At 46.1% G+C, this 12,958-nt stretch overlaps 1 protein-coding gene across 1 annotated transcript; it reads right to left on the minus strand.

The window, feature by feature from the left end:
• Positions 1 to 1,587: 1,587 nt before the first annotated feature.
• LOC125524375 (xyloglucan endotransglucosylase protein 7) lies at positions 1,588 to 4,158 on the minus strand. Its single transcript, XM_048689432.2, has 3 exons — positions 3,755 to 4,158; positions 2,475 to 2,668; positions 1,588 to 2,371 (listed from the first exon to the last, which is right to left on the minus strand). Exons 1-3 carry the CDS (start codon positions 4,028 to 4,030, stop codon positions 1,954 to 1,956), a joined length of 888 nt encoding a protein of 295 aa, XP_048545389.2. The 5' UTR covers positions 4,031 to 4,158; the 3' UTR covers positions 1,588 to 1,953.
• Between the last annotated feature and the right edge of the window lie 8,800 nt (positions 4,159 to 12,958).

Below are 12,958 nucleotides of genomic sequence, written 5' to 3' on the forward strand. Positions count from 1 at the left end.
CAGGGCTCTGTGAAGATCTTATGAAAATGATAAGAGAGTTTTGGTAGAGTGCTAGTAAGAATCAGCGGCGCACACACTGGATTTCCTGGGATTGCATGATCAGACCAAAGACATGCGGAGGCATGGGCTTCCGAGACTTGCAGATTTTTAATCAGGCTCTATTGGCTAAGCACGCATGGAGATTATTAGAAAAACCTGATAGTCTTTGTGCCCAAGTGCTCAGGGCTAAGTACTACCCAAATGGGCCACTGGTAGACACAGTTTTTACGGATAATGCATCCTCCACTTGGAAAGCTATTGAGTACGGCCTCGAACTGTTGAAAAAAGGAATTATATGGCACATTGATAACGGTGCAAAGGTCCGGATATGGAGAGACCCATGGATTCCCCGTGGCACTTCATGTCGGCCCATTACCCCTAGAAGACGTTGCCGTCTCAAATGGGTTGCTGAACTGTTGAACACTGATGGAACATGGAACAGAGGGCTGCTACAACAATATTTTTATCAAGTTGACATTGACGTGATCATGAAAATCAAACCCTGTGAGGGCTGGAGTCTGACTTTGTGCCATGGTTTCCTGATAACCGCGGCTTGTTTTCCATGAAAAGTGCATACTCTCTTGGTTTACAGGAGAAAATGTCTACAAATGATTCTGGAGCGTCCAGCGCTCGTCCGGATGGCTGGCGCCCTGTCTGGGACTTGATTTGGAAGAGTCAAGCGCCGCCAAAAGTACGTATATTTGCATGGAAAGCTGCACATGAATCTCTAACTACAGAAGCTACAAAAAAATTGAAACATATGCAATCTCTTCAGGCTTGCACCATATGCGGTCATGACACGGAGGATGCTCATCATGCCCTCATTCGCTGCCCCCATGCAGCCGGCCTCTGGAATGCTATGAGAGAAGTTTGGGACCTCCCCAATGATGCCGACCTTCAGGATACTGAGACGGAATGGATCTTCCATCTCCTTGAGAAACGGAGTGTTCCCCAATGACTCTTCATTATGATGATCCTATGGCGGGCTTGGCATGTTCGCAATGAAGTAACCCACCATAAATCAGCGGTTCCAATCGAGGCCTTTCGTCGCTTCCTCGCCAGCTATGTGTCATCGCTATTGTCGTTGGAACAATACCCTGATGCGGACCCGACCAAAGGTAAACAGGTGGTGGATTATTTTGGTGAGCCCATATGGAAGCAGAAGGCCATACCACATGTGGAACATTGGACACCGCCAGCCCCCGGCCGCGCAAAACTCAACGTCGATGGGTCCTTTTTGCTCACGGATGGTACCGCTCGTGCAGGGATGCTTCTCCGTGATCACACTGGGGCTGTGATGCTTGCTGCAATCAGAGGTTTTGGGAACTGCATGGACACGCTGGAGGCCGAGTTGGCAGCAATTCATGAAGGTATTATTTTGGCCTTCAATTGGACTACACTGGACATTGTGGTGGAGACCGATTGTGCCGAAGCTGTACAAATGATCTCAGCATCTGGGCAAGATTGATCAGCACATACTCATAAAGTGATGGAGATCAGATCGCTACTGGCTTAAGAAAGGAGGATCCATATAATCAAGATCAGGAGTAGTGTAAACATAGCTAGCCATACTCTTGCTCAAATGGGACGAACGCAACAGCGGACTGCGTGCTGGTTGCGCACGCCTCCCGACAAGATTGCGAGCATTGTTGCTGCTGATTGTAATCATAACCTGATAAATGAAACTCTCTTTCCCGCAAAAAAAAAAAAAACTTAAATCGATTTGAAGCGCCTAACACAAAAGCTCATCGAACGAGGAGAAACAAAGCGCTCCGATCATTTGTGTTTTTCCGCTCTTTACATTCTGCCGGCAGCAAATCCAATCCCTGCATGCAAACGAGTCACGAGACAAAGCGTACTCTCTCTACCGCCTAGGCTACGCATGAACGAACTGATGGACGGCATCAGACCAGATCAGATCCTGCCGATGGGGATGATGCACTCGGTGGGGAACGCGTGGGGGTACCGCTTCCGGTCGGCGCAGTAGTCGTAGGTCATGTAGTTCATGCGCACCCAGTTGAGCGTCATCCAGCTCCACCAGTCCAGCCGCTGCGCCATCCACGACGACGCCGACGACGGCAGGTGGTCGCCGCCGCACCGCGTGGGCGACGCCCCGCCTTGCCAGACGCAGGCGCTGGTCGCGTCGAACCGCCGGTACGCGGCCACGAAGGGCGCCTCGGACCAGTCCGTCTTGACGCGCCCGCCCTGCGTCGCCCACTCCTCGGCGTTCCAGATGCTGGCGAAGACGTGCACTGGCTGCCGCGTCGGGAACGGCACCCCGTTCGCCTCGTTGTTCTTGAACACCCGGATCGGCGTCCCGTCGATGTACAGGCTGCATTCGATCAATGAGTCGACAAGATCATGCATGTCAGGAAGGATGATGGATGGACCATTGATGAATGATGAAGATGGTGCTGTGGAGAAGAGATCTGTACATGATGTTGAGCGGGTTCCAGAGGATGGAGTAGGTGTGGAAGTCGGCGGTGGGGTCGAACCAGAGCACGAACTGCTGCTCCCGCTCGCCCTTGCCGTCGCTGAAGATGTTGGTGTGCAGGATGTAGGGCTCGCCGCTCACGTTGCCCAGGAACTCGAAGTCCACCTCGTCGTGCCGCGCGCCACCCGTGCAGATCTGCACCAACGTCGATTATCTTTCTTATTAGTTATACACTGAAATGGAACGCAAAGAAGATTTAACGTGGACACCATGAACTACATATGCTCAAAGGGGCACAACAATTCCAGATTCTGTCGCCCGAAGAATACAGAATCAAGGTTGCTTCTCCTGAAGAATACATACAATATTCAGATAGTGTTTAGTCGGCCTTAGTGGAATCCACGTAAGAACAAACCTGGCTGTTCATGCCTAAGAATAGCCTGGCTAGTTCACCATGACTACTTATGCCCGAGAAAATTATTGTTTTCCCCTCCTCAAAACGGCAGAATAGTTTCAGATTCTGTCGCCTGAATAATGCAGAACCAGACTCTATCTCCTGAAGAATACAGTATTCAGATGGTGTCTAGTCGGGCTTACTGGAATTCACGTCTAAGACAGACCCGGCTAGTTGAGCATGAATGTTTCTTTAATAGAATTCAAGACTTAATTAAGACAATGTACACCATGTGTTAACTGCCGGGAGAGGACGATGCTCTCTCTCTCTCTGTTTTTTTATGGTGACGCTCTCACATTTTCCAAAAGAACATGAAATTCTGTCGTATCCTTAGGCTTTAGGACATGTAGGTACACACAATTAAGTGTAGCACGGCAGATCTGTGTCCCTACTGGTACTACTACTTGGCGCCCCAATTCATTGCAAAAGCCCAATTGAATTCATCAATTATGCAAACATTTATGCGTCAACCAGAACAGAATTCACTGCAGTTGGGCGTCAGTTAACCTCCCAATCGGCGAGCTTCTGAATTCACACTTGTTTCCTCCGGGGACTACGTTTTAGCGACAAATGCAGGGGACCCAAACAAGACAATTTTCACCTTAATCTGCTCGAGATTTTTTACCCTTTGCTTTCTCAAGCGAAATTCACCCTAGGAATGACGAGTGTCGAACTCGTGTGGGTAACTGGGCTGTCTGAACTCTGAACATGCCCAACTCTTTTTTTTACTACTCCCAGTTAACGAAATGGCCAATGCCGGTTAATCAGGCAGGCGGAAACGAGAAGGAAAATGCAGTCGACCAGCAGAGAGATCCATGTACACTTACGTAGAAGGAGGTGATGGTGCCCGCGGACTCGCCGGCGACGAGCCTGATGTCGAGGTCGAACCGCCCGAAGAGGTACCGGTCCTTGGACTCCAGCCTGGACCCGGTCTCCCGGTCCAGCGCCAGCTCCACCACCCGGCCGTCGTCGAAGAAGCGCGCATTGCGCTTCCCCCACACGGCGTCGAAGTCCCGGTGCAGGCTCCGGCTCCGGCCGGCCTCCACGGCGGCCGCCGCCAGCGCCACGGCCAGCAGCAGCCAACAGATGGAGCCGCGCGGCATCTCTCCTGTGGTTTTTGAAACGGGGTGGCGGTCGACGGCGAGATGTGGCGAGAAAGCGAGAGGAGTGGGGCGACGGGGGCTCGTGAACAATTTAAGGGCACCGTCGTGGGCGCTTTCGCCAAGTGCCAGCGGGTGCGGGGACGGGGCGGGCCGGCATGGGCGCCGCGTTTATGTGGCCACGGCCGTGTGGCCGGGACGTCGCGTCTCGGCAACACGACGGGGCTACAGAGTCGACGGCACCGGGGGATCGGGTCAGTGGGACATGCTGTGTGCCCGTGGCTGTATGGGTCGCGCTGGCTCATCTCTCCGGCAGCCGGCAGGTACTACGACGTGGCTGCTGTGCGATACGACGTGGCAGTCGCGTAAATGATTACTCGTATCTTTCACGGTGGCGTGCTGAAAACGGGCCGGCGGGGAGGGTGCATGACTGAGATGAGTGCGCGGCACGAAGCATCGGACGGGGGATGTGATCACGGCGGGCCGGCCGCGGCCGGTTGGTTCGGAGATTTGAATGCGAATAGCATCCCGGCTGGGTCGACCGAGCTGTGGCAAGCATTTACGTGCGCGGTGTAGGAGTAGGCGGCTGGACAGGGAAATATCTACTACTCCCATCCCTAGGGTGCTCCCGGTGCTCCAAACTCGGTAGCACATTTTAAAATGTTTAAAATTTTTTGAAAAAAATCGAGCACATTGACACAACATCAATGTATGTTGTTAAAGAATTTCAAATCAAAATTCGAAACATTGCTCGAGATATAAAAATGACAACATACTTTGATGTTGTGTTAATGTGATGGATTTTTTCAGAATTTTTCGAACATTTAAAGATGTGCTACCGAGTTTTGGAGCATTGGGAGCACCTAGGGATAAGAGTACCAGATATTTCCCCGGGGCTGGACGACGCCCATCGACGGCGATCCGCGGGAACAGCGTAGGCTGGGGGCCCCGCGTGCGTGGTGCTACGGCACCTTTCACATGGCTGCGCGCCTCCGCGCCTGCGCCACTGCACCGTGTTCTTGATTCTTTTTATTCAATATTTTTGATGTTGCTAAATGTGCATACCACACATGACTCCGCCACGACACGAGCTGGATCAAGCTCGTGCGTCGCCGCCGTGTGGTTCCATTCGGACAGGAACCTTACGGTCACGAAACATAACGTACATGTGCTCTAAATGATACTCCTTTCGTTTCGAATTACTTGTCGCATGTATAAATGTATTTAGATGTATTTTAGGTCTAGATATATCCATTTCTATGACGAGTAATTTGAAACGAAAGGAGTAGGCATCAAGGAAACTTTGGCGAGCTCCTTCCTGTGCAAAGTGGCGTCAATTTGACGCAATAGCCGTTGAGTCAAGATTACTCACTATAGTTGACCCTATAACAAGGCTTTGAAAGCATATGACGGGCGTCAGTTGTCCCAGTTTTGCGAGAAATGGGGCTAAGCTTTTCACTGGAGTTTCAAAACATTGAGATGTCTGACATGGTGATGATGTACCATATATAATGTCCGCTCACAGTTGTTAGGTTGTGCGTGCATGTGGGTTCGTTTATAAGGATGAATGTATGTGCATACATATGAGCCTTCGCGTCTGTAATGTGTTCAAAAAATTTGTTACCCAACATGGCTACATTGTCGGGCCATTACACCAACAATGTTGTATTTCCCATTTTAATATTTTTGTTCTTTGTTTTCCCTAGCAAAAATATATTAGTCTCGAGATATCCTAGAACATTTTTATAAACACTTGAATACTTATGCTCTAAACATCAATATCAATTCAAGAAACATGGTTATTATTTCCCTAAGGAAATAACATATTTGTTTTTGTGAAACAATATGTACATTTTTTTGTCATATATTTAATTTTATTCTTGCAAAAGTTTCACACTCAAGAATATTAAGAACTTTATAAGCACTTTTAAATTGCACAAACCATTTGAATTGTGTAACCATGTATTTCTTGAAATATATTATTATTATTTACTTATTTATTGATTGATTAATTAATATTAATAGAATCGGTAATCCACGACCGAGTCCAGGTTGATCCGCTCCGATGAATAGTAAACTCATAAAAAATGCATAACAATTCAAAAAATACTTAAATTTGTTGGCATCTAAGATGCTCTAATGCACTAGGCGCGTGAAATATTTTCATGGTAAATTGATATTGAAGGAATTATCGACAAGAAAAAACAAAACCAGGCATTAACAATGCACTTTTTCAAAGTTTCTTTGACATTCAAATTTTGCTTTTTTCTGAGAGCTTCTCGGATATCATTTCACCACAAACTTTTGTAGACACTAGCATTTGAGCATCTTGATTAAAAACATATATTTTTTGAATTTACTACTTTTTTTATGAATTTACTGCTCACATGTAGGGGAGCTAGGTTTATGGCTCGCTACAAGCGACACAAAAGCTAGCCACTTTTTTGGGATGATATTCGACCATGAAAAACATGGGCTAGGCTGATACCTCATGTCATGTGGTTTGCCGAGAAGATAGAACTTTCAAACAAATTAATTTTTGGACTCTAGATTCTGCAAATCGTATCCCAACCTTGTCCAAAATACGCATGACCACATGCCCATCTGTGCTGGGTTGCGGCTCATGTCAGTTTATTTTTTGAGGGACCGCTTTCTTATTTTGCATTCGGTTTTACCTTTGTGTTTTCCTTAATACTTCTTTTGGTTTTGGTTTTGTTTTTCCTACTTATTTTATTTTTAATTTTCAGTTTTTATCATTAATTTCTTTTTCAAGAATTATTTATCATTTTTGTTTTCATTTGCATTTTTTAAATTTTACTAGAAATAAAAAATATTATATTTTCTTTGACCTGTGTGTTATCTTCATATATCTGGAAAAATATTACTATTCATTAACATGTATTATTCAGTATTAGTAGACGTTCTAAAAAGAAATAATAATTTTAATGCATGGTGGAATATATTAATATTTTTTCTTTTCATATGTAGAAATTTTAGGTATTGAAACAAGTATTACAGGTCGTTGACACAGATAAACACTTTTAAAGGTCATGAATATTTTTCTAAAATACAAGAACATGTTGGTTAAACACATGAGCATTCCTTCCGAAATATATTCCATGGACACTGGTGAGAGAAAATGTTGGTACACAACTTTTTTGTGATAGGTCAGAACATTTTCCCAAAATGGTATGGGTTTTTTATTTGATGCCAAACCAGAATGAAAGCCAAGTGGGTCAACCACATGCCCTTCTTTTGTTGTGCTATAGAATGGCACGTCTCAAAATTGTGTGAACAAAATTGAAACATAAATGGTACATTATTTTGTCTTCATATTTAAGAAGATATTGCGAACCGGGTGTGGCTCAGATTGTTAGTTTTTGTGTGGAATTAACCTATAGGTTGTGCGTTTACAGGTGTGAGTGTATATGAGCGTCTACATTTATACCGGATTTAGAAAAAAGATATTTTCACCATTTTTAAGAATCTTTCTTCTCCTCTCCGACTCATGTTTTTTAACACTGTACAGACGCAAACGCTAATATATACGTGCATACACTCATCCTTATGAACGCACATATGCACACTCTATTCTTATGAACACGTCTGAGAGACTGAGTCGCCATATAATTTTGAGATTTTACAAAGTCACTGTAGACGCGATAATTTAAGGATAAATGTGAGCATTATGACTTGAAACCTGATGGGTTAAGAATACCACTGTCCGTCTAATCATTCAATCACAAGTTGGTTCGTCCTCGCTGACTCTTCTATTGTACGGTTCAACAAACTAAGTAGTTGATTTACTCCTCTGCTTATCCAGACTATACTAATCCTGTTTGGGTCATTCGAAAAAAAAATCCAAAAACAAAGAAAGCGCCCAGGTAGTCATGTGCGACCATACACTTGTTCCGATCTGCATATGCATAGTACAGCGTGTCTGTCTGTCCATCCAACGTTCCCATCGACGCATCAACCCGCGACGACACTTGACCAATAAACAGAAACGGATGTGCAAACAATTCAAAAATTCTCCCAGCATTATCTTCATCAGCTCAGCACCCTCCCTCAAAAAATCAAAATTGAGCTCCCCACGGTTCTCCCACGCCTCCCTTTCCGACAGTGCTGGCGATTTACATGCACGCACGGCGACCACTAGCAAATACAGTACTACTGTTGGGAGATCAACGGAATTGGTCGACGACAGAGAGGGCCTAGTCCCGGCCAGCTGCCTCCAGCTCGCCTCCTGAATACGGCGGCGTACGTCGTTCTCGTGATGGGTCTGTATACGGTTTGTCATGCATACCGGCACGGCAGAGATATATAGGTCTGGCAGGAGCATTCATGGAAGATGGAAAGGACGGACGTTGGGCGTGCCTCCGGCCAATCCAAGTCTCCCGTGAACTCGACGTGTGTGCATGTCCCGGTTGGTGCAGAGTCCGGTCGATGGCACGTACGTACATGAGGATCATGAATGGTCTGCCCAGCGTGTCGTCTCCACGCACGCATGCAGATATGCTTCAGAGATTAATCAGGGCTCGCGTGGCCGGGCACGCGACGTCGTAGCACCGGTAGGGCAGGCACGGTCGGGCGTTGGAGGCTGGTATGCCGTTTCGTCGATTGATTTGGTGTGACACGCTGACTGACAGGTGCATGGACAGAGCACGCTTTCGTTCAGTTCCTTCCTTCCTTTCTGCCAGGTTAACTCCAGCTTTGCCTGAACCCATGTAGTACATTCGTGCGTTGCTCGAATGCCCAGAGCGTCTAAAAGTGTGAAGTTGTGCACCGCTGAGCCTGAGTAGAAACTGGAGATAGATCTTGGCTACAGCCTACTCTACAAGATTGTGTTTGTTCCAGCCTAGAGGAGGAAGTGCAAGCGAGCACCAGTAAAGAAAAGTTGATCGTGATGTCCGGTAAGAAAAAGGCAAATGCACAAGGAGACAGGCCGGTCGACAGTGATGTTCAATTCTGGAGGTGTGGCCTAGCGATTTGAGTGACCGCCAACGACCGATCGAGCCGCCCTTCGCCCCATCGGCGACCCATGCTCGACCGAGCTCATCGGCATCACCCCACAATCATTCTCGATTTCTAGCTCAAGTGTTGGGAATTGTGCGGGATGCTGCTAGCCTGCTAGGCATACGTGCACGAACTATTCCTCTGTCTCGGCCTACAAAATGCATCTGATGTCAGAGATGCCCCTCAAAACTCATCAAAACTCTAGAGCATCATGAGCCGTGAAATCAGATGGTAGACGTGAGTCGTCAGGAGGGTCTGAGTTTTCGACCGGCGCCGTGGAAATGAGATGCTACTTAGCCCCCCACACCCCAAGAACACAGAAATTCAAAACATAGAAATAGAAAATACGCAGGAATTAGAATGAACCACGGGAAACTAGAAAACTGTCGTTTGAATGTCATGCAGAGATTGTAGATACAAAGAGAAGGAAACATGAGGTAGGACCTCATATTTGGTTTCCTCCTATATTCCTATGGAATAACACAGTCCAGCAATTCCCTTGCCGCAAGCGATACGAAAGGAAAAATTCTATAGGACTCATATCCTCCCAAATTGCTATGTTTTTTCCTTTGCTCCAAATTGGGCCTAATTGATTTGTGTTACGTGCACCAATCAACTCATAAAAGCTAAATAAGATCCGATATGGTCAAAAATAAAATCGTAGTATCTGCTGCTGCTTTCTTCTGACATTTCTTCTTCTTCTATATCATGAGCAGATGACGTGTTCAATTGATTCATTATCCCTGAATCTCCAAAGGATGGAGAGAAGGACCTATAATTAGCTTATCGGACCAAGCCAATTTCCTATAGTTGATCAATATAGTTCGGCAGAGCGCAAGTACAACAGGGAGTTGTATGCTACGCTCGGGACAGATAATGAATCTCAAAGAGAGTTTCCAATGGGTTACGACCAACTACCACCGGTCAATTCCGCTTTGGGGATGTTTCACTTATTGAACAGGGTCTATGGTCAATCTGTGACCCTTCGGCGTCTAGCTCTGAAAGCAAGTATGTAGAGAAGTGATGGTGCCCAAGCGAATCCCATTCAATCATTTACTGATGGAATGAGTCCGTTGGAAAGTTCAATCAGTCTTTTTTCCATATAAATTGATAGTCAAAAGTGGTATAATAAATTTCTGGTCTTGCTACTTTTGGTTGCCTGAACTTCTATTTTGTTTTAGTCACTTTTTTTGTTTGTGTTTAGTCTTTTGTTTTTTTTTTCTAGAGGGGGTTGCCTCTCCATCATTGTGATGTACTCTTTTTCTGGTGTGTCTGTCCCTCGTGAAAATACATCGTCACGTCATCAGAGAAACCACTCTAATTAGTTTGATTGAGGGATGAAACTAGTCCAGTTTTAAAAGTTCAACTTGCAGAATGCCTAGTTTAAACTTAAGGTATGTAAACTGGATAAATCAGTTAGTTGGGGGATAAAAGTAGACACATTTCTATTTCTCTTTCAAACCGTTGTGCTGAAAGATAGCAATTTGCTTCTTGGAATGGATGTCGTTGCTATAACCTTCATTTGTTGGACATGGCTTCAAATCCTTGATATAGCCGTCTAAGGCTTCCTTTGGTTTAGAGGAATTTCATAGGAATTCTAGAGGATACGATTCTTATAGGATTTTTTCCTTTAGAGCCCTTTGGTTCATAGGAATGGATTCCTATTCCTACATAGGATTGGTTCCTATCCTTCATATTTCATAGAAAAATAAAAAAGAGTCTAGACTCAATGGAAAAATTCCTTTGGTGTCAATCAAATGACATCTTGTTTCCTATTCCTACTCATAGGATTTGAGATACATGTCATCTCATTTCCTACAAGATTCCTATTCCTATGATAATCCTATCCTATGAACCAAAAGAGGCCTAAGTGTTCTCATTTTAAGTTCATTCACCTGTACGGTTGATTTTGCGGAAGGTGGATGTACTTCGACAAACTTTTGTCACTTTGTTTTTGGTACTACAAGTTTATTAGTTTCATCGCAATGCTCTTAGATTTGAAGTCTTTGTGTGTTGGTCCATTCACGGACTGTGAGAGAACTTCTCCTCCTTTATAAAAGGACGAGAATATCTGGCGAACGTTCGCCGAGAGCAAAATTACCAGCAAACACCGGAGTTGCCATGCTAAGGGTGTGTTCGGGAGCTCTCCAGCTCCTGGCTCCTCCAACTCCACGTCCAGAGTTGAACCGAACGGTCAAACTCCTGGAGTTTCCTGAGAGAAGCTGGCTATTTTCTCAGTACAAAATGTGAGGAGTCGAGGAGCTGGGAAATCAGCGCTCCACCAAAATAGGGAAGCTGGAGTTGTCGAATATTACAGTGTAATGCCACCGCCAAGTGAATTGCAAGATACCGGTTCGCTTTGTTTCCTCCTCTCATCTCGTCGTTACCTCATTTCTTCATGGGCTAGTGGCATAAATGGGCTGCAGCACTAATGGGCCAGTCACGTAAATTGGCTGTCAGCCAGCTTTAGCGACCGGAAGTAGAAACTGTCGAGGCGAACGTATGTCTAACTCCAGGATTTTTAACGAGAAGCTGGCTGCTGGTTTTGGGTTGTGGAGTTGTGGAGGGTTACCAAATACGCCCTAAACCAACCAAAAAATGCCATGCGTTTATTAGGGACTTGCCATGCACAGAAGGGAAACTTGCCATGTGTAGGAAAGGATTGCCGGCGAATGCAATGTGTGTGTCTTTTAAATGTCATTTTGTTCGATACCGATCACACGGTTGTGCGGGCGTTCGTTGGGACCTCCGCCGGCGAACATCCACCAGTTAATATTTCCTTGCGAAAACAAAAAAGAACTTAGAAAAAGAAAGATAACTGGTGCTAGAAACCAAGTACCAGGTGTTGGGCATTGGGAGTACGTGTTGAGTGTTCTGTGGTCATCATTACCTTCTCGAAATAGGTTTTCACCCCGCTTTATAAATAAAGCAACGGTCCATACAATCCAAGTTAAAGCAACAGTCAAGCCTTACTCTGGGCTAACAAACGACACGACCGTTCCACCATTATCAGTTACCTAAAGCTCGGAAAACTACGTCTCATACGTGTCCCTCTGAGGTAAACCTGCCGGTCAGCAACAAGACGTGATCTCGTCCATTAGCAGCAATCATGTCGCTAGTGTGGCCAATGGCGATAACAGCCTAGCTAGTGGCACAAGGCTAGAAAAGACACGGGAAGTTGCCCCACTTTAACTAACGGCCGGCCCATGATCATCAGCAGCTTAGCTAGCCTAGGGACCGATCGGCGACTCCATTTGATCGACGGCGACGTTCGGCCGGTCCCCAACGCTGTTGCAATACGAGTAGTCCTGCGTGGTGCGTGCCTTCCTTTATCTTATCGGAAAAGATGGGTTCAACAAGGGCTAAAGATAGTGGCGAAGATTGAATGGGATGAGCATTTGGTTGGGTGGATCGACGATAAGGCTATGTGGAGTGGAGTGGAGTGCTCGGCCAGGGCACCTCTGGAACAAGATCGATCGATGGAGATGTGCATGCGTACATGCAATGCATGCTGATTATACGGGCGGCGTGCGTTGGAATTTCTGCAGGATGTTGATGGCACCGCGACGTACGTACGTGTTGTCAACTATTTGATCATACTTGGAGAGACGGCAGCGCTTTTGCTATTCGATGGAAGTTCGATCTGGGAAGCAACCCGCGTACTCCTTCGGTGCTTGATTACTTGCACCGTGCTTGCACTCGGGAGGGGGTCATATCGACACGGGAAACAAAAAGAAATGATGGTCATCAGCATCAAGGAATTGTTACCGGCCGGTGCCGCATGCACTGGTGTACTACGTACAACTAGCACTGTCTACGGTGGGTCCGTGGTGTTCTGGTCGGAACTTCAAAGAATCAAAGTTGAGGCGCCGGCCTGGCCATGGTCGGCATAAAATGCGCCGTATTCTAGCAGCT

This window comes from Triticum urartu, chromosome 7A (genome assembly GCF_056163025.1).
Source record: "Triticum urartu cultivar PI428250 chromosome 7A, HENAU_Tu73, whole genome shotgun sequence".
In the NCBI taxonomy this organism is placed as follows: Eukaryota; Viridiplantae; Streptophyta; class Magnoliopsida; order Poales; family Poaceae; genus Triticum; species Triticum urartu.

Excerpts from the sequence above, each read along its gene's own strand:
- LOC125524375 (XM_048689432.2), bottom strand. The coding sequence starts at position 4,030 with ATGCCGCGCGGCTCCATCTGTTGGCTGCTGCTGGCCGTGGCGCTGGCG. Across the intron at positions 2,669-3,754 it reads GCACCATCACCTCCTTCTAC|ATCTGCACGGGTGGCGCGCG; the intron begins GTAAGTGTACAT and ends ACGTTGGTGCAG. Across the intron at positions 2,372-2,474 it reads TGGAACCCGCTCAACATCAT|CCTGTACATCGACGGGACGC; the intron begins GTACAGATCTCT and ends GATCGAATGCAG.